This window comes from Vombatus ursinus, unplaced genomic scaffold (assembly GCF_900497805.2).
Source record: "Vombatus ursinus unplaced genomic scaffold, bare-nosed wombat genome assembly UNPS02009062.1, whole genome shotgun sequence".
Taxonomy (NCBI): domain Eukaryota; kingdom Metazoa; phylum Chordata; class Mammalia; order Diprotodontia; family Vombatidae; genus Vombatus; species Vombatus ursinus.
In genome coordinates this window covers 17,216,860-17,241,163 of record NW_020948840.1, presented here as the reverse complement: position 1 = coordinate 17,241,163, position 24,304 = coordinate 17,216,860, and the positions used below count along the sequence as shown (strand labels likewise).

At 34.5% G+C, this 24,304-nt stretch overlaps 1 protein-coding gene across 3 annotated transcripts in view; it reads left to right on the top strand.

Annotated features, from left to right (window-relative positions):
• CLIP4 (CAP-Gly domain containing linker protein family member 4) overlaps nt 1-24,304 on the top strand; it is a 76,898-nt gene that overhangs the window by 16,819 nt on the left and 35,775 nt on the right. For all 3 annotated transcript variants that reach the window (XM_027850429.1, XM_027850428.1, XM_027850430.1), the window contains exons 6-8: nt 12,086-12,204; nt 15,647-15,883; nt 16,991-17,126. In XM_027850429.1, coding sequence (XP_027706230.1) covers nt 12,086-12,204; nt 15,647-15,883; nt 16,991-17,126 — 492 coding nt within the window. The remainder of the gene's footprint in view (nt 1-12,085; nt 12,205-15,646; nt 15,884-16,990; nt 17,127-24,304) is intronic.

Sequence of the window (24,304 nt, the reverse complement as noted above, 5' to 3'; positions counted from 1 at the left end):
ACATTTTGGGACAGCTTTGATTGTTAGAAAGATTTGCAGGATTACAGATAGATGTAGGGCTGAGAGAGTCCTCAAGGTTAGCTGGTCCTGTACACTCATTTTACAAATGAGGTAAGTGAGGCCCATAGAGAAGTGACTTATCTAAGGTCACATAGGTTTTAAGCATCAGAAGTGGGCTATGACCCATGTTCTCTTAATCCAGAACTCTTGCTTTTTTTGTGATGCCTTAAAAGAATTGGGAATCCAAGAGGCAGAAATGAGGAAGAAGAGCATGCTAGTTATTGATTTTGCATATTTTTTGTTTTTTTTCACCTATGTGCATGTTGTTTCACACAGTCACAGATGTTTTGTGCTCCTTTAGCCCTCAGTATATTAGAGAAAAAGGCTTAACTAGGTGCTCACTTGTCTATAAGATCTACTTATCTGCCAATCTTTTTGCAGTGAGGTTTATTGTCCTGAGTTCAGAAATTAATGTACCCAGGAATGTTCTCAGGGACGAATGAGCATCAAATATGTAGATTATTGTTAAGTATAGGTTTGACACTTGAACCCTTGACTCCAGAAGTTTGTCTTTATTTAAGAGTAGCGTAGGGTGGACATAACAGCAGATGTTTCAAACATGTATGCGACTTACAACCCTCCCCAGCATGGCCTGAATCAGATTAAAATGTAATTGGGAACTATTTAACAAAATGAATAAAAATACAAGAAGATATAGATAATATTAACTTTTAAAACTAAATCAGCATGTGGCCTGCAAGGATCCATAGGTACAATTTAGTGGCTCCTGTTTCCATTTGAGTTTGACTCCACTGACATGTGTCACAGAGGCCCTTCTCAACAAAAGGGACTCTAGTCCTGGATTTTACATGGATCTAGATTCTTCTTGGAGGAGTCTGGTCTCCAAGAGGAAGTCAGATGTCTGTCACCTTTCACTTCTTGCTCAGACAGTGTCTTTCTGGGATAAATGCCAAAAAGCAGTCTCAGCCATTTTGGTTAAAAAGTGGTGTGTATCCCTGGCACTTATCATAGTACCTGGCACATGTAAGTGCTTAATAAATGCTTTATGTATTGAGAGAGTATAATGAATGTGATGAACTATTTGAGGTGTTTCATGTTTTTTGAAAATGTGTTAATGTATACTTGTGAGCCTTTTGAATCTTGAGCATATTTACTAGTGGATGATATAAATAACTGTCTTGTACCTAATATGGGGGCAGCTAGGTTGGCTCAGTGGATAGAGGGCTGGATCTGGAGTCAGGGAGACTTATCTTCCTGAGTTAAAATCTGACCTCAGAAACTTACTAGCTATGTGACTCTGGGTGAGTTACTTAACCCTGTTTGCCTCAGTTTACTCATCTCTATAATGAGCTGGAGAAGGAAATGGCAAACCATTCCAGTACCTTAGCCAAGAAAACCCCAAATGGGGTCACAAAGAGTCAGACACGACTGAAACAACGATAACAAAAATACTTAATATTCATATTGGACAATGAGTACCTTCTAGAAGGATCCTGTCTCCTACATTTTGGGGAAATCCTAGGCATACTTAATTTTTGTTTTAGTGATTTCCTTGGAATTACTCCAGGGTAGAGGCAATGAGCCAGAGATAACAGAGATCTGATTTCCCTTTAGTTTTTTCGGGGGTTTTTTTTGGGGGGGGGGAGGGAGCACACTCCACTGATACAAATCCATGTCCATATGAATCCAGAACTAGAATAATCTTTTGAGGGAGAGGTCCTGGGATATAAATGCCCTTGGGATGACTTTGTTTAGGTGAGTTTCTTGCTAAGATTAAAAAACAAAACAACTAGTTTTATTCTCATCACTTCTCTCTGTTTATGAGGTGATGCTGTTGATAGTATTTCATTACTCTAACTTAAGATCTTTTTTGTACTTTTAAATAATTGTATTTTTTTCCATTAACAAACCTTTATTTTCTCTCCCTTCCACCTCTCCCGACGTTTGGGGGGAAGGGGAGAAAAATAACGTCCTTTAAAATACACACACACACACACACACACACACATTTTATATATATATTATAAATATATTTATATATTTATATAAATTTATATATTACATTTATTTTATATATTTATATATTATGTTTATTTATAATATATAATATTTATATATTTTTATATACAATATATTTATATATTATATATTATAATTATATATTTCCCAATCACATGTAAACTTTATATTTATATATATTTATATAGTATATTTATTTATAATATATTATATTTATAATATTTATTTATAATATATTCTATTTATATATAATTTATCTATCTATATATGCCTATTTGTATTTATATATTTATACATATATATTTATATATATATTATAAATATATATATATATATTTCCCAATCACATGTAAACTTTTTAAAACATTTAATATATTTTTATTTTTTCCCCAATTTCTTGTTAAAACAATTTTTTGACATTTAAAAAAAGTTTTGAGTTCCAAATCGTATCCCTCTCTCCATCCCTTTCCTCCTGTCTCCCTAAGCAATCAGATATAGGTTATATATGTGCAATCATTTTAACATTTTTTTTTTAAAATTTTGAGTTCCCAATTTTCTTCCTCCCTCCTTTCCCCTACCCTTTGAGAAGGCAAACAGTATGATTTCAGTTATACTTGTGAAGTCATACAAAACATATTTCCATTTTAGCCATGAAAAACAACATCCTTGTAACAAATATGGGTAGTCAGGTAAAACAGATTCCCACATTGGCCATGTCTAAAAACATATTGTCTCATTTGCATCTCGATTCCATCATGTCATAGTCAGGAAGTGGGTAGCACTGACCACTGCACCGATCAGAGTTCGTGTTCTTTGTAATATCTTACTAATGTTTATATTCTAAACTGGTATTGCCTTGGCTACCCTAGCTCTCTGGTTGTTTCTAAGTCACTTTTTAGTGTCTTTTGATCTTATTATCAACATTGATTAGTTAAACTTGGTCAGTTAAATTGATTAGTTAAGCTTTTATATGAAATTATTGGCTGCGTCTTTGCCTTTTTTCCATGCTTGGAGATTAAGAAATCACATCACAGAAAATGAAAGTGATTATATTTTAACACACAAGAACAACACATTACTAATGTAGGATTTATTCCTGTATCAGATGTCTGTGCACAATTAGGCCACTGCCTTGTTAGAACAAAGATCAAAATGAACAAAACCAGAAGAATAAAAATGAGAAAAAGAAATGGCATGTGGTTGAAACAACTCTATCCCAACCTATTTCAACAAGTGAAAATGGAACAACAAATGAAAAATGGAAGAAATGGAAGTAACTGGAAGTTAAGTGACTTGCCACACTTGTGCCACTAGAGTAATTGCTATGATTTAAACCCAGTTTTTCTTGATTCCAGCTCCAGGCCTTCTGTTTTGTTTCAGAATTCATTCTATTACTACAGTCTCAAAATCTCATTCTGCGTCTCATTTCGAAAATAAACTCGGGGGCATAGGTGATGCAGTGGATAGAGCAGTGGCCCTGGAGTCAGGAGGACCTGAGTTCAAATCTGGTCTCAGACACATAACAATCACTAGCTGTGTGACTCTGGATAAGTCACTTAACCTCAGTTGCCTCACCCCCCCCCCCAAAAAAAACCAACCCAGAATTTTAATGACATTTCCCATTAGTAGACATTCAATTTTTTCCAATTTTTTTTAGCATTTTTATTTAAAGTTTTGAGTATCAAATTCTATCCCTTCCTGCTCTCCCCCCTCCCTGAGACAGTAAGCAATCAGATAGAGGTTTATGTGTGCAATTATGTGAAACATTTCCATATTAGTCATTTTGGAGAAAATGAATCAAAAGAAAAAAAATGAAAGAAATTGAAAAAATAGCATGCTTCAGTCTGTATTCAGTCAATATCAGTTCTTTCTCTGGAGGGCAGATAGTATGCTTCATCATTAATCCTTTGGAATAAGATTCACTCGTTCCTTCTCACCTTCCTTCCCCTCCACTGTAAAAGCCTTTTCTTGTCTGTTTTACATGAGATAATTTACCCCTTTCTCCCTTTCTCCTTCTCCTAGTATAAATCATTAATCCTTTGGGATTGTCTTAGATCGTTGTTTTGTTGAGAATACTTAAGTCATTCGCAGTTCTTCATCAATCAGTATTGCTGTTACTGTGTACCATTGTGCATTGTTGTCCAGGATCTGTTCACTTCACTATGTATTAATTCATGTAAGCCCTTCTAGGTTTTTCTGAAATCATCCTGCTCGTTATTTCTCATAGCACAATAATATTCCATTACAAGCATATATCACAGCTTGTTTAGTCATTCCCCAATTGATGGGCATCTCTTTGATGTCCAGTTCTTAGCCGCCACAAAAAGAGTTGCTCTAAATATTTTTACAAATAGGTTCTTCTCCCTTTTTTTGGTTGTCTTTGGGATACAGAACTAGCAGTGGTATTACCGGATCCAAGAGTATGCACAGTTTTGTAGCCCATTGGGCATAGTTCCAAATTGCTCTCCAAAATGGTTGGATCAATTAACAACTCCACCAACAGTGCATTAAGCGTCCCAGTTTCCCCACATCCCCTCCAACATCCAACATTTTCCTTTTTTTGCCTTAGTAGCCATTCTGATAGGTGTGAGGTGTTACTTGAGAGTTGTTTTAATTTGCATTTCTCTGATCAATAGTGATTTAGACCATATTTTTCATATGATTATAGATAGCTTTGATTTCTTTGTTTGAAAACTGCCTGTTCGTATCCTTTAACCATTTGTCAATTGGAGAATGACTTGTATTTTTCTAAATTTGACTCAGTTCTCTATATTTGAGAAATGAGGCTTGTTGCAGATTTCTCCCCAGTTTTCTGCTTTCCTTATAATTTTGGCTATATTAGTTTTGTTTGTATAAAACCTTTTAAATTTTATATAAACAAAATGATCTATCTAACATTTTGTAATGTTCTCTATATCTTCTTTGGTCCCAAATTCTTCCCTTATCCATAAAGCTGACAGATAAAGTATTCCATGCTCTCTTAATTTGCTCATTATTATCACCCTTTATGTATAAATCTTGTACCCATTTTGATCTTCTCTTGGTATATGGTGTGAGATGTTGGTCTATATCTAGTTTCTGCCATACTGTTTTCTAGTTTTCCCAGCATTTTTTGTCAAATAGTGAATTTTTATTCCAAAATCTTGGATCTTTGGGTTTATCATATACTAGATTACTGTGGTTATTTACTATAATGCGATTTGTACCTAATCTGTTCCACTGATCCATCACTGTGTTTCTTAGCCAGTACCAGATTGTTTTGATAATTACTGCTTTATAATACAGTTAGAGATCTCATAGGGCTAGACTACCTTCTTTTGCAGTTTTGTCATTGATTCCCTTGATGTCCTTGAGCTTTTGTTCTTCCGCATGCATTTTGTTATTATTTTTTCTAGCTCTATAAAATAATTTTTGATAGTTTGATTGGTATGGCACTGAATAAATGGATTAATTTAGGTAGAATTGTCATTTTTATTATATTGGTTTGGCCTACCCATGAGCAGTTAATATTTTTCTAATTATTTAGATCTGACTTTATTTGTGTGTAAAGTGTTTTATAATTGTGTTCATATAGTTCCTGGGTCTGTCTTGGCAGGTGGACTCCCAAGTATTTTATATTGTCTAGATATTTTAACTTGAATTTCTCTTTCTATCTCTTGCTGCTGGACTTTGTTGGTAATATATAGAAATGCTAATAATTTATGTGGGTTTATTTTGTATCCTGCAACTTTGCAAAAGTTGTTAATAATTTCAAATAGTTTTTCAGTTGATTCTCTAGGATTTTCTAAGTATATCATCATATCATTTGCAAAGAGTAATAGTTTTGTTTCCTCATTGCCTATTCGAATTTCCTTAATTTCTTTTAATTTTTTTTCTTCTCATATTGCTATAGCTAACATTTCTGGTACAATATTAAATAATAGAGATGGTAAGGGGCATCCTTGCTTCACCCCTGATTGTGTTGGGAAGGCCTCTAGCTTATCCCTATTACAGATAATGCTTACTGATGGTTTTAGATAAATATTACTTTTTATTTTAAGGTAAACTCAATTTATGTCAAGTGTTTTTAATAGGAATGGATGCTGTGTTTTGACAAAGGCTTTTTTCTGCATTTGTTGAGATCATTGTATGATTTCTGTTGGCTTTTTTAATTGATATGGTCAGTTATACTGATAGTTTTCCTAATATGGAACCAACTCTGCATTCCTGGTATAAATCCCACCTGGTCATAGTGTATGATCCTTGTGATATATTACTGTAATCTCTTTGCTAGTATTTTATTTAAATTTTTTTTCATCAATATTCATTAGAGAAATTGGTCTGTAATTTCTTTCTCTTTTGACTCTTCCTGGTTTGGGTATCAGCACCATATTTGTGTTGTAAAAAGATTCTTTCTTCGCCTATTTTTTCAAATAATTTATGTAGTATTGGGGTTAATTGTTCTTTAAATATTTGGTAGAATTTGCTTGTGAATCCATCTGGTCCTGGGGATTTTTTCTTAGTTCATTGGTGGCTTGTTCAATTTATTTTTTCTAAGATTGGGTTATTTAAGTATTTTATTTCTTTTTCTGTTAATCTGAGTAATTTATATTTTTAATTTATTTATTTTTAGTTTTCAACATTCACTTCCACAAGATCTTGAGTTCCAAATTTTTTCCCCATCTTGTCCCCCCTCCCATCTCAAGATGGTGTGCATTCTGAATACTCTTTTCCCTGATGTACCCTTTCTCTATCCCTGCTTCTCTTCTCCCCTCCCCTTTCTGTTTTCCTGTAGGGCAGGATAGATTTCTATACCCCATTGCCTGTATATCTTATTTCCCAGTTGCATGTAAAAACAATTTTTAACATTTGTTTTTAAAACTTTGAGTTCCAAATTCTCTTCCTTCCTCCCTGCCCACCCACCTTCTTTGAGAAGGCAAGCAACTTGTTAGAGGTTATGCATGTGTAGTCATGCAGAACACTTCCATGATAGCCATGTTGTGAAAAACTAACTATATTTCCCTTCATCCTATCCCAACCCCATTTATTCTATTCTCTCCTTTGACCTCGTCCCTCCTCAAAAATGTTTGCTTCTGATTACTCCCTCCCCCAGTCTGCTCTCCCTTCTATCATCCACCCCTCTCTTCTCCTCTTCCCCCCTATTTTCCTGTAGGGTAAGATAGATTTCCACACCCACTTCAGTGTGTATGTTATTCCCTCCTTAAGTCAAATCCGATGTGAGTAAGATTTCATTCATTCCCTCTCACCTCCTCCTTCTTTCCCTCCATGGTAAAAGCTTTTTCTTTCCTCTTTTATGTGAGATAATTTACCCCATTCTACCTCTCCCTTTCTCCTTCTCCCTGTACAATCCTCTCTCACCCTTTCATTTTATTTTTTAGATATCACTCCTTCATATTCAACCCACCCTGTACCCTCTGTCTATATATATTCCCTCCTACTACCTCATACTGAGAAAGGTCTCATGAGTTACAAATATCATCTTTCCATGTAGGAATGTAAACAGTTCAACTTTAATAAGTCCCTTATGATTTCTCTTTCCTGTTAACCTTTTCATGCTTCCCTTGAGTCTTGTATTTGAAAGTCAAATTTTCTATTCAGCACTGGTCTTTTCATCAAGAATGCTTGAGAGTCCTCTCTATTTCACTGAATGTCCATTTTTTCCCCTGAAGGATAATGCTCAGTTTTGCTGGGTAGGTGATTCTTGGTTGTAACCCTAATTCCTTTGACCTCCAGAATATCATATTCTAAGCCCTCCAGGGTAATTTATATTTTTGTGGATATTCATCCATTTCATTTAGATTATCAACTTTATTGGCATATCATTGGGCAAAATAGCTCCTATTAATTCTCTTGATCTCCTCTTCATTTGTGGTGAATTCACCTCTTTCATTTTTGATACTAGTAATTTAGATTTCTTCTTTCCTTTTTTAAATCAAATTAACCGATGGTTTATCTATTTTATTGTTTTTTCATAAAACCAGCTTCTAGTTTTATTTATCAGTTCAGTGCTTTTCTTACTCTCAGTTTTATTAATCTCTCCATTGATTGTCAGGATTTCCAATTTGGTGTTTAATTGGGGATCTTAAACTTTTTTCTAGTTTTTTTTTTTTTAGTTGCATGCCCAATTTATTGACCAGCTTTTTTTCTATTTTATTGATGTAAGTAATTAGAGAGAGAAATTGTCCCCTCAGTACTGCTTTGGTTGCATCCCATAAATTTTGGTATGTTGTGTCATTGTTGTCATTTTTAAAATGAAATTATTGATTATTTCTATGAGTTGTTCCTTGACCTACTTGTACTTTAGGATTAGATTATTTAATTTCCAATTAATTTTTAGTATCTCTTTCCATTATCCATTGTTGAATGTAATTTTTATTGCATTATGATCTGAAAAGGATGCGTTTACTATTTTTGCTTTTCTGCATTTAGTTGTTAGGTTTTTATGTCCTAATACATGGCCATTTTTTTGTTAGGTGCCATGTACTGCTGAGAAAAAGGTATATTCCTTTCTTTTCCCATCCAATTTTCTCCAGAGGTCTATCACATCTAACTCTTCCAGAATTTTATTCACCTCCTTAACTTCTTTCTTGTTTATTTTTTAGTTAGATTTATATAGTTCTGAGAGGGCAAATTTGAGGTCCCCCACTAGTAGAGTTTTATTATCTATTTCCTCCTGTAACTCATCCAACTTCTTCAAAAATTTAGATGCTGTACCATTTGTTGTATTTAGTATTTATATGACTTTATTGTCTGTAGTACCTTTCAGCAAGATATAGTTTCCTCCTTTATCTCTTTTAATTAGATCTATTTTTGCTTTTGCTTTGTCTGAGATCATGATTGCTACTCCTGCTTTCTTTGCTTCAGCTGAAACATAATAGATTCTGCTCTAGCCCCTTACCTTTACTCTGTGTGTATCTCTGCTTCAAATGTGTTTCTTGTAAACGAGCATATTGTAAGATTATGGTTTTTAATCCATTCTGCTATCCGATTCTGCTTTATGGGTGAATTTATCCCATTCACATTTGTAGTTATGGTAACTGTATATTTCCCTCCATGCTATTTTTCACTTATTTATCCCCCTTTCTCTCTTACCCCCCACCCTTTCCCTCTTCACAAGTGTTTTACTTCTGATCACTGCCTTCCCCAATATACCCTCCCTTTTATCAGTCCCCTCTCCCCATTCTTTTATCCCTGTCCCTTTTTATTTCCTTATAGGGTAAGAAAGATTTCTATATCTAACTGAGTGTGTATATTGTTCCCTCTTTGAGTCAGTTTTGATGAGAGTAAGGTTTTCAGCTTTGCTCACCTCCCCACCCCAATCTTCCCCTCCATTATAATAGCTCTTTCATGCCTCTTTTATGTGGGATAATTTACTCCATTCAATCTCCCCCTTCCTTCTTCCAATTTCTTTCTCACCCTTTCTTTTGTTATTTTGTTTTTTGGTATCATCCCATCAAAGTCACTTTATATCCATACCCTCTGTCCACATATACTCCTAATTGCTCTTATAGTAATAAAGTTGTTAAAGAGTTACAAATATTATCTTGCCATATAGAAATATAAACAGTTTAATCTTATTGAATTTCTTAAGTTTTCTCTTTGGTGTTTCTTTTTTAACCTTTTTATGTTTCCCTGGAGTCTTGTACTTGGTGGTCAAATATTTTTATTCAGCTCTGGTCTTTTAATTAGAAATGCTTGAAAATCCTCTATTTTGTTAAATGCCATTTTTTCCCCCCTGAAAGATTATATTCAGTTTTATTGGGTAGATGATCTTTAGTTGTAATCCTAACTCCTTTGCCTTCTGGGATATCATATTCTAAGCCCTCTGGTTCTTTAATGTAAAAGCTGCCAAATTCTGTGTAATACTGATTTTTGATATCCATTTTGATTATCCGTTTGATATCCGTTTGATATCCATTTGATATCCATTTTGAATCCATGATATTTGAATTGTTTCTTTTTGGCTGCTTGTAAAACTTTTTTCTTGATCTGTGATCTCTGGAATTTGGCTATGATGTTCCTGAGAGTTTTCCTTTTGGATTCTTTCAGGCAGCGATTGGTGGATTCTTTCAATTTCTATTTTGTCCTCTGGTTCTAATATGTCAGGGCAGTTTTCTTTGATAATTTCTTGAAAGATGTTGTCCAGGCTTTTTTTTTTTTTTTTTCAATCATGGATTTCAAGTAGTTCAATAATTCTTATGTTATGTGTCCTAGATCTATTTTCTAGGTCATTTGTTTTTCCAATGAGAAATTTCACATTTTCTTTTACTTTTTTTTTTTTTTTTTACTTTTTTGATTTTGTTCTATCATATCTTAATGTTTTATAGTGTCATCAGTTTCCACGTATTCAATTCTAATTTTTAAGGAATTATTTTCTTCAGTGGGTTTTTATACTTCTTTTTCCATTTGGCCAGTTCTTTTTTTTTTTTTTTTTTTTGCGAGGCAGTTGAGATTAAGTGACTTGCCCAGAGTCACACAACTAGTGAGTGTTATGTGTCTGAAGCCGGATTTGATCTCAGGTCCTCCTGACTCCAGGGCCGGTGCTCTATCCACTGTGCCAGCTAGTTGCCCCCCCCCCGCCCCATTCTATTTTTTAGGGAGTTATTTTCCTCAGTAAATTTTTGTATATCTTGTCCATTGCTATTGACTCTTTTTTCATGATTCTCTTGCATTACTCTCATTTCTTTTCCCAATTTTTCTTCTTCTCTAATTTGCTTTTTAAACTCCTTTTAAAACTCTTCCAGGAATTCTTTTTGGATCTGAGACCAAATTACATTTTTCTTTAGGGCTTCACATGGAGCCATTTTGATACTGTTGTACTCTTCGAAGTTTATGCTTTGATCCTCCCTGTCATCATAGTAACTTTCCATAATCAAGCTCTTTTTTTTTTTTTTTTGTTTCGCTCATGTTTCCTGCCTGTGTGAGTGTGTGAGAGATTTGGTGTTTTTATGTGAGAATTGAGCTCTGGTCATACACTGTCCCAAGGTTTTTGTGCTAGAGCTCTGGGTCTTACTGCTGGCTTTCACAGGGCTTAAGGGCTTAGCTGTTTGCTCTCTCTGGAGGGTAGGCTTCCCTTCTGGCTTGTACTAGGGGTTAGAGTCTCTCCTGGGTGTAGGGTTTAGCTGCTGGCCTGCCCCAGGAGTGGGGCCTTGCTGATGGTAACAGAGGCTTTCTGGTGGCTGGCCCTGGAGGAGGGATCTTGTTGCTGGAGTGTCCCAGGGGTAGCCTGCTGCTGGGTTGCTGTGGAAACAGAGTCTCTCTGCTGGCAGGCCTCAGGGATGGGGTCTCACTGTTGGCTAGGGAGGGTCTTCACTACTGGATCAGTAGTGAGGTCAAGGCCTGATTGGTGGGTTGCTGGGCTTGGGGCCTTGCTGTGCTGCACAGACTGCTCACTTGCCTGGGGGGCTGCTGGCTTACAGGAGGGCCTTACTGGTGGATTGCCCCAGACTTGGGGGGGGGGGCCTCTGCAGGCCCCCTGCTGTGAGGCTGGCTCCTGCTGCTGCTCTTGGACCTCATTCCCCTCTCACTCCAGTGAGACAGACTTTTCCTGCTGTGTTGGTAAGCTGCTTCCCTGCTCCTAGACCAATTCTGAGGCTGTTTTCTAGTTGTTTGGAGGAGAATTTGGGAGGGCTTCATAGGGTTCCTTCCTTCCTCTGCCATCTTGGCACCAGAAATCCTGTTCCATTATTTTTACAAATGTGAAATAGTGAAAAATCAAAATTGAACCTATTGAGCAGTGCATGTATCGAGCTCAGCAGATTGAGCTTATGATCTTAAGGAGTAGCTTTGTTGGTGACATTCAAAAAGCCCATTGTAGCTTTTGGTCAGACAGATGGATTTCATTGTATCATGTTCTGACCATTGAGAGTCCGGCTGGATGTAATACAGAGTTCTTTTCCCTTTTGGTGAAGCTGTCTTTCAGGAAGGATAGTTATATTTTATTTCATCATGATGAAAGAGTTCTTCAAAATAAAATACTGCATTGTTTTTTTCTTATGTCTATAGATGAATGAGGAGTTAACACACTTGTGATGTTTAATTGTAGATGTGGACGCTACATGCAGTGACTTTGCTTTTGGAACAGCTCTGCATATTGCAGCATTTAACTTGTGCATGGGAGCCGTCAAGTGTTTACTGGAACATGGAGCAAATCCTGCCTTTAGGGTAAGAGTCCAATTTCATGGAAGAGACCTATGTCCTCTTTGAAGGGTATATATATCCCCCTACTAGCTTCTTTTGTATCAGTTTTTCCTTTTATGCCTCATTTGTATGAGATAATTACTCCTTTTTATCTCTCGCTATACAGTTTTATTTTTTTAGAACCACTCCATCCTACTCAGCTCATCCCAGGCCTTCTTTCAGACTACCCAAATGATGATGACAATCATAAGAGTACTGCTGATATTTTTACATATATGAAGTAAACAATTTGACCTTATTGCATCCTTTATAATTGGTCTTTAATATTTATATTTCTCCTGGATGTTGTATGTCAGATTTTCCCTTAAGCTCCAGGGTTTTTGTCACAAAAACCTGAAAGTCTTTGAGTTTGCTAAATGTCTATTGTTTTTTCATTCAAGATTATACTTAACTTTGCTCGGTAAGTTGCCCTCGGTCATAACCCCAGCTCTTTTGCTCTACGGAATATAGTATTCCAAGACCTACGATCCTTCAATGTAGTAGCTGCTAGGTCTTGTGTAATCCTTTTTGTAGCTTCATGATATTTAAATTTTTTTTTAGAAAATATAAATTTGAAATCACTTGGATATTTATTCTTGTATGAGAATATCTAAACTGAAGCATACTTATAGGTATTTTTGGGTCAATATGTATAATCATTTACTTTATATTTAGTAGGATAATAGATTTGTAATTGGTATGAACCTTTGAAGTCATGTAATCAACCTCTTTTTTTCACAGATAAGGAAACTGAGGCCCAGCAAAATGATATATTTGTAAAACATTAAAGCATTATATAAATATTATTACTATTATTTCTTAATGTCACATAGGTAGTAAATGGTAGACTTGGGTTGTGACCTGAGATTCCCTTACTTCAGATCCATTTGTGGAGGCTGTGGTAGTAGTAGTCTATGCTCATGTCTTTTCATGGTTAAGAGGTGATCCTGGGAGGTCCTTGAAGGATATGCCAGTGCAGTTCAAGCTATGACAGATCCTACCAATCTGGAAGAACTTTGAGTGTAGGCTCAGTGCTATTTATCCAGCCTGGTGAAATTGCTTTAAGAGAGAGTCATCCCCAGAAGGCTGGCTACTTGTTGATGAATTTTTTGTAACCTATGAATATTATCTACAAATGTGCAGGGAGGTTCTGGTCTCCATCAGTAGGAGGGAACACTGTATTCCAATGAAAGAATGGGTTTTTAAAGTGTATTTTGCAAGTGGTTTGGCAAGCTTTTACTGAATGCCTTATGGAAGAACCTAGACTATAGTTCCTAAGACATTAGAAGAGTTCTTGTTGTTACTATTTGTTTCTTATTTTCTTATGTGCAAAGCAAGGTTTGAAACTCAGTTGAGAAATTGGGAAGCATGGTAGAGTAGAAGAGCATTAGAGTGGGATCTAGGAGACCTGGATGTTAGTCTCAGTTCTGCAACTACTTTGCAATGTGATCATGGGAAAATCATTTCAGCTTTATGGGGATTCATTTACTTCATCTGGAAAAAGATGAAGCCTTATTATTCTTTAATTTGCCATTGATTAGAAAAATGCACGGGCTTCATAAATATTTTGAGTTCTTCCATCTTATGATCAGTGATAATTATATATACTCTTGCCACTTTGGATTTCTCCTCCTGAGAAGTCTTATACCAGGGATTCTCCTTTCCCTCTTTTTCTATCCCTTGCACTTAGCACAGTGCCTGGCACATAATAGGTATTTAATAAATGTTAATTGATTGTTTGAAATATTTAAGGTTTCCTTTTATTTTCTTTTGTTTCTTGGAATATTAAATGGTATTTTAAATTCTTGGCTCTAATGCTGAGTGGCTATTATGACTATTGTATGAAAGTTCCTAATCCAAAATACCTGTGTAGTTTGATTTTACTCAATGTTAGGAACTGATTAGTTCCTAGGAACTGTAGTTTAGGATTTTGTTACCTCATGTGTGCATTGACTTGCTCACTGTTTCCCTACTGCTACTCATTCATCTTTAGGATCTATTCGTTTATTTGCTGCTACATTAACTTTCCTAGAGTTTTGTATTGATCATGCCGTATTTTTGCTCAGAAATTTTTTATGATTTTCCTTTTTTGTGTGGTGTTCAAGGTCATCTTCAGTTTACCCTATCTTATGGCATATATCACGTTACTGGTATCGTTTTTATACATAGGTGTTTCTACCTTATTACATTGTAAGCACCTTAAGAGTAGTTCTTTGATTTTAAGTTTTTAAGGTTTATTTTAAATTTTTAAATTTTTTTATTAATTTATTTTGATTTATCAATAATCACTTCCATATGCTTTTGAGTTTAAAATTTTTCTCCCCCTTCCTCCCCACCACCCTCTCCAAGATGGCACACAGTCTGATATAGGCTATACATTTACATTCATATGAAACATATTTTCGCATTAGTGATGTTGTAAGTAGAAATTAAAACCAATAGGAGGAACCGTCAGAAAGAGGAAACAAAACTCAACAGAAGAGAAAAAAAATAACAATTCGGCTTCCATAGTTCTTTGTTTGGGTGTGGATAGCATTTTACATCACAAGGCCTCTGGAGATGTCTTAGATCCTTGTATTGCCAGGAAGGGTTAAGTTTATCAATATTAGTCATCACACAACGTGGCTGTTATTGTGTACAAAATTCTCTTGGTTCTGCTCACTTCACTCAGCATTAGGGTTTATTTTAATTTTAAGATTACTTCTCTTAACATCATCTTCACTAATACTCTCAAGTCTTTCCTTTCCTTTCTGTCCTCTTTCCACCTTCCTGGCTGTCTCAGCCTACTGATCAAAATCCCTTCTGTCTTGGGCCACCTCCACTGTTGTTATGAGTTGGAGACTTTTTGTAGGAAATCTGTGACCCGAGCTGACCTAACTTACTATAGATTATTCTCTGACCATAGTAATTCTAAACAACAGTAGTTGGGGAGATTTTAGAATACTTAAAAAAACCCCCATATGACAAAACCAGAAAATGTCTAAAGGCAGAGGGAAAGAATTCTGAGGAAAGGAGGGAGTTTTTGATACCTTCCCAAACCACAGAAAAGCCAGGATAAGAGCCCAGGACATAGGGACATTTTAGGGTTTTAGTTTGTCCATTGTCACTGACCTCACTCAAATTCTTTATATAGGAGCATGTTCTGGGCTATTTTTGTCCTGTTCCTGAAATGCAAAGGTGAACTTCTAAATTCTTCCAAAGTTATTTTTGTGTGATAGAATAATGTTGCAAGGTTTAGTAATGCCTATTTAAAAATATTTATTTTCTTCTGTTTCTATTTTTATTACAGAGGAGGATAGGGACTATGTTTCATTTATATTTGTATCCCTTTAAGTACCTAACATAGTTCTTTGCATAAAGCAGACACAATATATCTTTTTTAAGTTGATTTTAAGCTGTGACATTTGTCTTTTAATATTCTCTGTAGAATGACAAAGGACAGATCCCTGCTGATGTTGTTCCAGACCCAGTTGATATGCCATTAGAGATGGCAGATGCAGCTGCCAGCGCTAAACAAATCAAGCAAATGCTGTTGGATGCTGTCCCTTTGTTGTGCGACGTCTCAAAGGCCACACTTCCAAATTATGATCCTACATCTGGCAAAGACATACTTACATCATTGGGCCTGAAGTTGGGAGATCGTGTGATCATCGCAGGACAGAAGGTAAAGCGATTCAAATCACTAACGTGTTCTCTGGCCTTCATGTCATGGGTTTGAGATTAAATTACCTATTTATTTAAAAAACCAACTAGTAGAAAATGTGAAATTTGGTTGAGAATAGCAGTGTAACAAAGAGATTTTAAAATCGTAAACTATGTTTAAAAATTTTAATTAAAATAATCTAGCCACTTGGATGGAAGAAGATTGGACTAAGGTCGATGTGAATAGAGGAGGATTTGGGGGAATTTTCCTTTATTAATTTTAAAAAATAATATTTTTCCTACTCCTTATCCAACAAGAATTTTAAGTGCTGAGTTTTTCATGGGGGAATTCTAGGAACCCCACAAATGTAGAAATCATGTATGTTAGGAGTAAAGGATATGTTGTCCCCAACATAAACTTTGGTATTTGATTTTCCTTGGAAACTCTCCTTTTTTTCAGTACTCTTTCTATTTTCTAATTTTCTCAGGAAAGGGAGTTTATTCTCTGCTCTTGATATATATATATTTATAGATATAGATATAGGTGTATATATATATATCTATATCTATATCTATATATATTTTTTCTCTAGGCAGTGGGGTTAAGTGACTTGCCCAGGGTCATACAGCTAGTAAGTGTTATGTGTCTGAGGCCAGATTTGAAGTCAGGTCCTCCTGAATCCAGGGCCAGTGCTCTATCCACTCTACCACCTAGCTGCCCCTCTGCTCTTGATATTGGGCAACCTTTTTGCTGTGAGGTTTAAAATGGAAGCCCCTTCTCTGTGCTAACATTCCTTCCAGAAGTGCTCAGAGATGAGATTCCCAGAGCTCCTCTTTAGAATAGGGCATTAAAAAAATCTCACTTAAAACTTGTCCTTGGGGAAGGGTAGATATTACTTACAAGGCTTAAATTTGTGTGTGTGTGTGTGTGTGTTGTGAAAGTGTTAGCAAATTATAAAGATTGTAAACGTAACAGTTTTAATTCAGATTACTATTCAGTCATCTCAGGTAGTCTTATAATCTTTCAGAATGGAATTTTGTTTTTACTCCTAAAGAAAAGTATTTGGTTATAGGCATTTTTCTGAATTAATTATAATTATCAAAAATTAATCTAGTTTTGTATCCATAGGTTGGAATATTAAGATTTTGTGGTACAACTGAATTTGCCAGTGGGCAGTGGGCTGGCATTGAGTTGAGTGAACCAGAAGGAAAGAATAACGGAAGTGTTGGGAAAGTCCAGTACTTTAAATGTCCTCCTAAATACGGTAAGATATTAATCTAACTTAATTGGGAACAATTCACAACAACCAAAAACAATTTAGAGTCCCTACACTAGATGGGTAATATATTACAGTTACAGTTAATTTTCCATTATCTGGGTTGATGATTTTCTGTGTTATCCATACTAAATGTTCCCCATTCTAACAGACACAGAATCCTTCTTTGTAGAACATGGCTGTTTTTTCCTTTTAGCTGGGGGAATAGTTCTTGTACCATAGGTAGAGTCTTTGGAATTGATTATAAATTTAATAGCTTTATGGTATATTTGTGTGGATGGTGCATCATTTGCTAGGAAAAATGATCTTATGTGTTACTTCTGGAATAGTTGGGATTGGGAATAATTCAGGGATGAATAGAAAATCCATATTGTCAAGAGAAATACAGACTCTATTCATCCTCTTATTCTGGCTCTACTCTCCATTTCTTTTCTATTGTGTTTTCTCTTCTTCTTTTTTAAAATTTTATTTATTTTATTCTGAACTTAAAAAATAAAGCAAACATTTCCATAACAAAGTGGGATAGAAAAACAGAGGATTGCACCTGAAATTGCAGATCCATTATGTACAACTTTCTATTCCTTTTAAATGTACAACAAAGTTATCGTGTAATTTCCTTCCCCGCCTCCCCCCTCAACTTCAAGATGGTTTCCATTAGACACAAATCTGTATATGCTTATTTTCTTTTTCTGAATTTAAACAGCATTTTCCTTCATAGGATCTTCACTGTTAATTTGGGTATTTATAATAGTCACAATGACTTGGTTGCTCAAAGTTGTTCTTAAAATAATACTTCTGTTACTGTATACAGTGTTCTTTTGGTTCTGCTCATTTTGCTATTCATTATTTTGTGGAGGTCTGTCCATGCTTTTCTAAAATCATTGAGCTCATCATTTCTTACAACACAGTAATATTACATCATGAACATATGCTACAGTTTGTTTAGCCATTCCCCAATTGACGGGCATCTCCACAATTTCCAGTTCTTTGCTATCGCAAAGAGAGCTGCTATAAATATTTTAGAGCATATAGGTTCTTTTCTTTTTTCCTTAATCATTTTGGGGAACAGACCTAATAGTGGTATTGCTGGGTTAGAGGGTATAGACAGTTTAATAACTCTTTGGGCATAATTCCAAATCTTAGATCAGCTCACAGATCCACCAACAATGAATTAAGGTCCCAGTTTTTCCATATCCCCTTCCATATATCCCCTCCAATATTTGTCACTTTCCCCTTCTATCATTTTAGCCAATCTGATAGGTGTAAAATGATATGTCAAGGTTGTTTTAATTTGCATTTCTTTAATCAGTAATGATTTAGAACATTTTTTATTTTTTCTTCCTTTTTTTATTAATTTATTTTGATTTATCAATAATCACTTCCATATGCTTTTGAGTTTAAAATTTTTCTCCCCCTTCCTCCCCACCACCCTCCCCAAGACGGCGCACAGTCTGATATAGGCTATACATTTACATTCATATTAAACATATTTTCACATTAGTGATGTTGTAAGTAGAAATTAAAACCAATAGGAGGAACTATCAGAAAGAGGAAACAAAACTCAACAGAAGAGAAAAAAAATAACAATTTGGCTTCCATAGTTCTTTGTTTGGGTGTGGATAGCATTTTCCATCACAAGGCCTCTGGAGATGTCTCAGATCCTTGTATTGCCAGGAAGGGTTAAGTTTATCAATATTAGTCATCACACAACGTGGCTGTTATTGTGTGCAGCGTTCTCTTGGTTCTGCTCACTTCACTCAGCATCAGACCATACAAGTCTTTCCAGGTTTTTCTGAAGTCAGCCTGTTCAACATTTCTTATAGCACAATAGTATTCCATCACATTCATATACCACAACTTGCTCAGCCATTCCCCAATTGATGGGCATCCTTAGAACATTTTTTAATAGGACTATAAATTGTTTTGATTTCTTCATCGGAAAACTGCCTGTTCATATCCTTTGACCATTTATTAATTGGGGAATGACTTGCATTCTTCTAGATTTGACAAAGTTCTTTATATATTTGAAATATGAGACCTTTATCTGAGGAACTATCTATAAAATTTTTTTCTCAGTTTTCTGATTTCCTTCTGACCTTGGCTACATTTATTTTATTTGTATAAAACCTTTTTAATTTAATGTAATCAAAATTATCCATTTTTCATCTCACAGTGCTCTATATCTCTTGTTTATTCATAAATTGTTCACCTATCCATAAATCTGATAGGTAATATGTTCCATGTTCTTCAAATTTTCTTGTTAATATCTCCCTTTATTATCTAGGTCATGTATCCATTTTGACCTTTTCTTGATGAATGGTTTAAGATACTGATCTATTCCCAATTTCTGCCAGACTGCTTTCCAGCTTTTCCAACAATTTTTACCAAATAATGAATTCTTATCCCCAAAACTCAAGTCTTTACACTTGTCAAACACTAGGTTACTATATTTGTGTGCTGCTGTAGATTATGTGTCTACTCTGTTCCACTGGTTTACCTTTTTGTTTCTTAGCCAGTACCAGATAGTTTTGATAATTACTGCCTTATAATATAGTTTAAGATCTAGTACTGCTAAACCACCTTCCTTTACATTTTTTTCCATTATTTGATATTTTTGACCTTTTGTTCTTCCACATGAATTTTGTTACTATTTTTTTCTAGCTCCATAAAGTAATTTTTTGGTAATTTGATTGGGATATCATGGAATATATAGATTAATTTTGGCAAAATTATCATTTTTATTATATTGGCTCTTCCTACCCATGAAAAATTAATATTTCTCCATTTATTTAAATATGATTTTATTTATGTGCAAAGTTTTTTATGGTTTTGTTCATGTAGATCCTGAGTTTGTTTTGGTAGGTGTATACAGATATTTTATACCATCTAGAGTTATTTTATGTTGGGGTATCTCTAGCTATCTCTTCCTGCAGCATCCTATTGGTGATATATAGGAATGCTGATGATTTATGTGGGTTTAATTTATATCCTGCTACTTTGTATTAATTATTTCAATTAATTTTTTAGCTTAGTCGTTAGGATTTTCCAAGTGTATCATCATATCGTCTGCAAAAAGATACTTTTATTACCTTTTTCCCTATTCTGATTCCTTCTCTCTGCTTTTCTTCTCTTATTGCTATTGCTAGGATTTCCAGTACAGTATTGAATAATATTAGTGACAATGGGCATCCTTGTTTCGCACCTGATGTTACTGGGAAGGCTCCTAGCTTATCCCCATTACAAATAATGCTTGCTGATGGTTTTAGGTAAATGCTTCTTATCAATTTAAGGAAAAGTTCATTTAAGCCTATACTTTCAAGTGTTTTTTTAATAGAAGTAAGTATTGAACTTTATCAAATGCTTTTTCTGCATCTGTTGATATTATCATGTGATTTTTGTTACTTTTATTATTGATATAATCAATTTTGTTGATAGTTTTCATTATGTTAAACCATTGCTGCATTCCTAGTATGAATCCTTCTTGGTCATAATGTATAATCTTTGTAATATTTTGTTGTAATCTTGTAGCTAGTATTTTATTTAGGATTTTTGCATCCATATTCATTAATGAAATTGGTATATAATTTTCTTTCTCTGATTTTACTTTTCCTAGGTTAGTATCTGTATTATGTTTGTTTCAGAAAAGGAGTTTGGTAGACCCCTTCTTTGTCTATTATTCTAAATAATTTATTTAATATTGGAATTAGTTGGTCTTTAAATGTTTGATAGAATTCACTTGTAAATCCATCTGGTCCTGGTATTTTTTCCTTAGGAAGCTCATTCATGTCCTGTTCAATTATTTTTTCTAAAATAGGTCTATTTAAGTATTCTCTTTCTTCTTCTGCTAATCTAGGCAGTTTGTATTTTTGTAATTTCTTCAATTTCACTTAAGTTGTTAAATTTATTGGTATGTAATTGGGCAAAACAACTCCTTATCATTGCTTTGATTTCATCTTCTTTAGTGGTATATTCATTCTTTTCATTTTTTATACTAGTAATTTGGTTTTCTCCCCTTTTTTAATCATATTAGCCAATGTTTTATCTGTTTTATTGATTTTTTTCATAATACCAACTCCTAGTTTTATTTATTAGTTCAATGGTTTTTCTTAACAATTTTATTAATTTCACCTTTAATTTTTAGGATTTCCAATTTAGTGTTTAATTGGGGGTTTTAAATTTGTTCTTTTTCTAATTTTTTAAAATTGCACACCCAATTCATTGGTCTGCTCTTTCTCCTTTTTTTATTGATATAAACACTTAGAGATACAAATTTCCCTCTGATTACTGCTTTTGCTGTATTCCATAGTTTTTGATATATTGTCTCATTATTGTCATTTTCTTTAATGAAATTACTGATTGTTTTTATTATTTGTTCTTTAACCGATACATTCTTTAAGGTTAGGTTTTTAGTCTCCAATTAGCTTTTTTTCTATGTTTCCATGGTTCCTTATTAAATATAATTTTTATTACATTGTGGTTCTGTAAAGGAAGCATTTAATATTTCTGCTTTTTTGCTTTTATCTATACATTTTTTGTGCCCTAATATGTGGTCAGTCTTTGTAAAGGTACTATATACCACTGAGAAAAAAGGTGTATTCTTTTCTATTTCCATTCAGTTCTCTCCAAATATCTATCATATCTAGCTTTTCTAAAATTCCGTTTAGTTCCTTAACTACTTTCTTATTTTTTGGTTAGATTTATCTAGTTCTGAGAGGGGAGAATTAAAGTTCCACTATTATTGTAGTACTACTATCTATTTCCATCTGCAATTCATTTAACTTTTCTTTTAAAAATTTAGATGCTATGGTATTTGATGCATATAAGTTTAGTATTGATATTTCTTCATTATCTATGGTACCTTTTATCACAGTGTAGTTTCCCTATTTATCTCTTTTAATTAAATGTATTTTAACTTTGACTTTGTCTGATATCATGATTATTACTTCTGCTTTTTTTTGCATTGGCTGAGGCATAATTCTACTCCACCCCTTTATTTTAACTTTGTGTGTATCTTTAGATTTTAAATGTGTTTCTTGTAAATAGAATATTGTTGGATTCTGATTTTTAGTCCATTCCGTTATCTGTTTCTGTTTTATGGGTGAATTCATCCCATCCACATTCAAAGTTATAATTATTATTTGTGTATTTCCCTCCATCCTATTTTTCCTCACTATTATACTTCTCAGCTTCTCTTTTTACCCTATTCCTCCTCTAGTTTACTTCTAACCATTACCTCCCTATTCCACACCCTTTTAAAGAATATCTCTCTTATCCTATCCCTCTTATTCCTTATTCTACCCACTTCTCTAAGGGTCCTTCCCTTTTCCTCTCTTCTCACCCTCCTAAATCTTAATCTACAACACCCTTCTCTCTTCTTTTATTCTTGCTTTGAACTTGGCTTCTTCTGGCCCTAGGCTACCTCTCTTTCAGAAATAGGGCCAGTGATTTCAGAAAAACCTGGAAAGACTTGTATGATCTGATGTTGAGTGAAGTGAGCAGAACCAAGAGTACCTATGTACTATGTTGTACATAGTAACAGCCATGTTGTGCGATGACTAATATTGATAAACTTAACCCTTCCCAGCAGTACAAGGATCTAAGACATATCCAAAGGCCTCGGGATGGAAAATGCTATCCACATCCAAAGAAAGAACTATGGAATTTGAATGCAGATTGAAACATACTATTTGCTAGTTTTTTTTCCTCTTTTGTTGAGTTTTGTTTCCTCTTTCTGGTGGTTCCTGCTGGGTTCTAATTCTTATTTACAACATCACTAATGTGAAAATATGTTTAATAGGAATGTATATGTATAGCCTATATCAGATTGTGCGCCATCTTGGGGAGGGTAGGGAGAGAAAAATTTTAAACTCAAAAGCATATGGATGTGATTGTTGATAAATCAAAATAAATTAATAAAAAAAGAAATATGGCCAGGTATGTACCTGAATCTATGTGCTGGGGATGGGCATTTGGATTTAATGACAGTGAGTAGGCTATAGCACAGTTTGATCTCGTATTGCTTTCATTAATAGTTTGGGCTTCTCTTACCTGCTTTGGATCTCTTGGAAAGATGAAGTTCTGCTGTTTACAACTCTTAAAACTTAGAATCAATGGCAACTAGGTAGTAGAGTGGAGACATTGCAGAATCTAGTGTTTAGAAAAACAGTTCAAATCCAGACTCAGATATTGGCTGCATGACCTTGGTTAAGATATTCAACCACTCTGTGCCTCAGTTTCCTCATCTGTAAAATTGGTATAAAAATAGCACCCACCTCACAGGTTTGTTGTGAGACTCAAATGAGATAACATTTGTAAAATGCTTTGTAAACCTTACAACATTATATAAATAGCAGCAACTATTAACATTAATAATTCCAAATTTATTTAGTTATTTAAAATTTGCATTCACAAATTTCTGTTGAACAATCTTAAAGCCTTTCTGGACTACCTGGATTCTTTTAGTTTATTATTTTTTTTTAGTGTGTTTTACTTAAATTATTTTGAATCTTTGTTGGTGAACATAGTAGAAGCAGCCAGTTTGCCGGGTATTTTGCCAAGCTCTGAGGATACAAAGAAGCTTCTGCTGTAATAGAGGACACAACATATAAAGAGGGGTCTGGAAATGGGGGTGGAGGTGTGGGATACATGGGAGGAGATGGCCAAGAAGTATCTTGGAAGCCATTCATTAAAGTTGAGGAAAATGTGGTTTACTTGGACAAATGGTATTTATTTGCTGGAGTCTTATATATTGAATTTGCGAGGTTGCAAAAGTAGTAACAAACTCTTCAAAGTCTTCTCAGAAGGAAATCCAGAAATCTAAACTAAGTTAAATTTATGTGAAAACTACAGTGTTACTTTGATCCCTTCATTCTGTAAAGCTTTTTCAGATCCATTAATTTAGATTCTCTTTACATACTACTTTAGTGGATTTGTAGACATTGTCTTACATTTCTTTTGTAATAAACCTCATACCACCTATGGCATATGACCTTTTAAAGTTCAAAAAAAAATTTTTCCCCAAATAAATTTCATCCCAGTTAATAGAGTCTCTTGGTAGGTGAGCCATTTCCACTCTCTCTTGTCATTTTGGTTGCCCTTGGTAGAAAGCAGATGGTGTTTTTCAAGGTGTTTTTCAGCTGTACTGCAGGATATAAGAACCCTTCTAT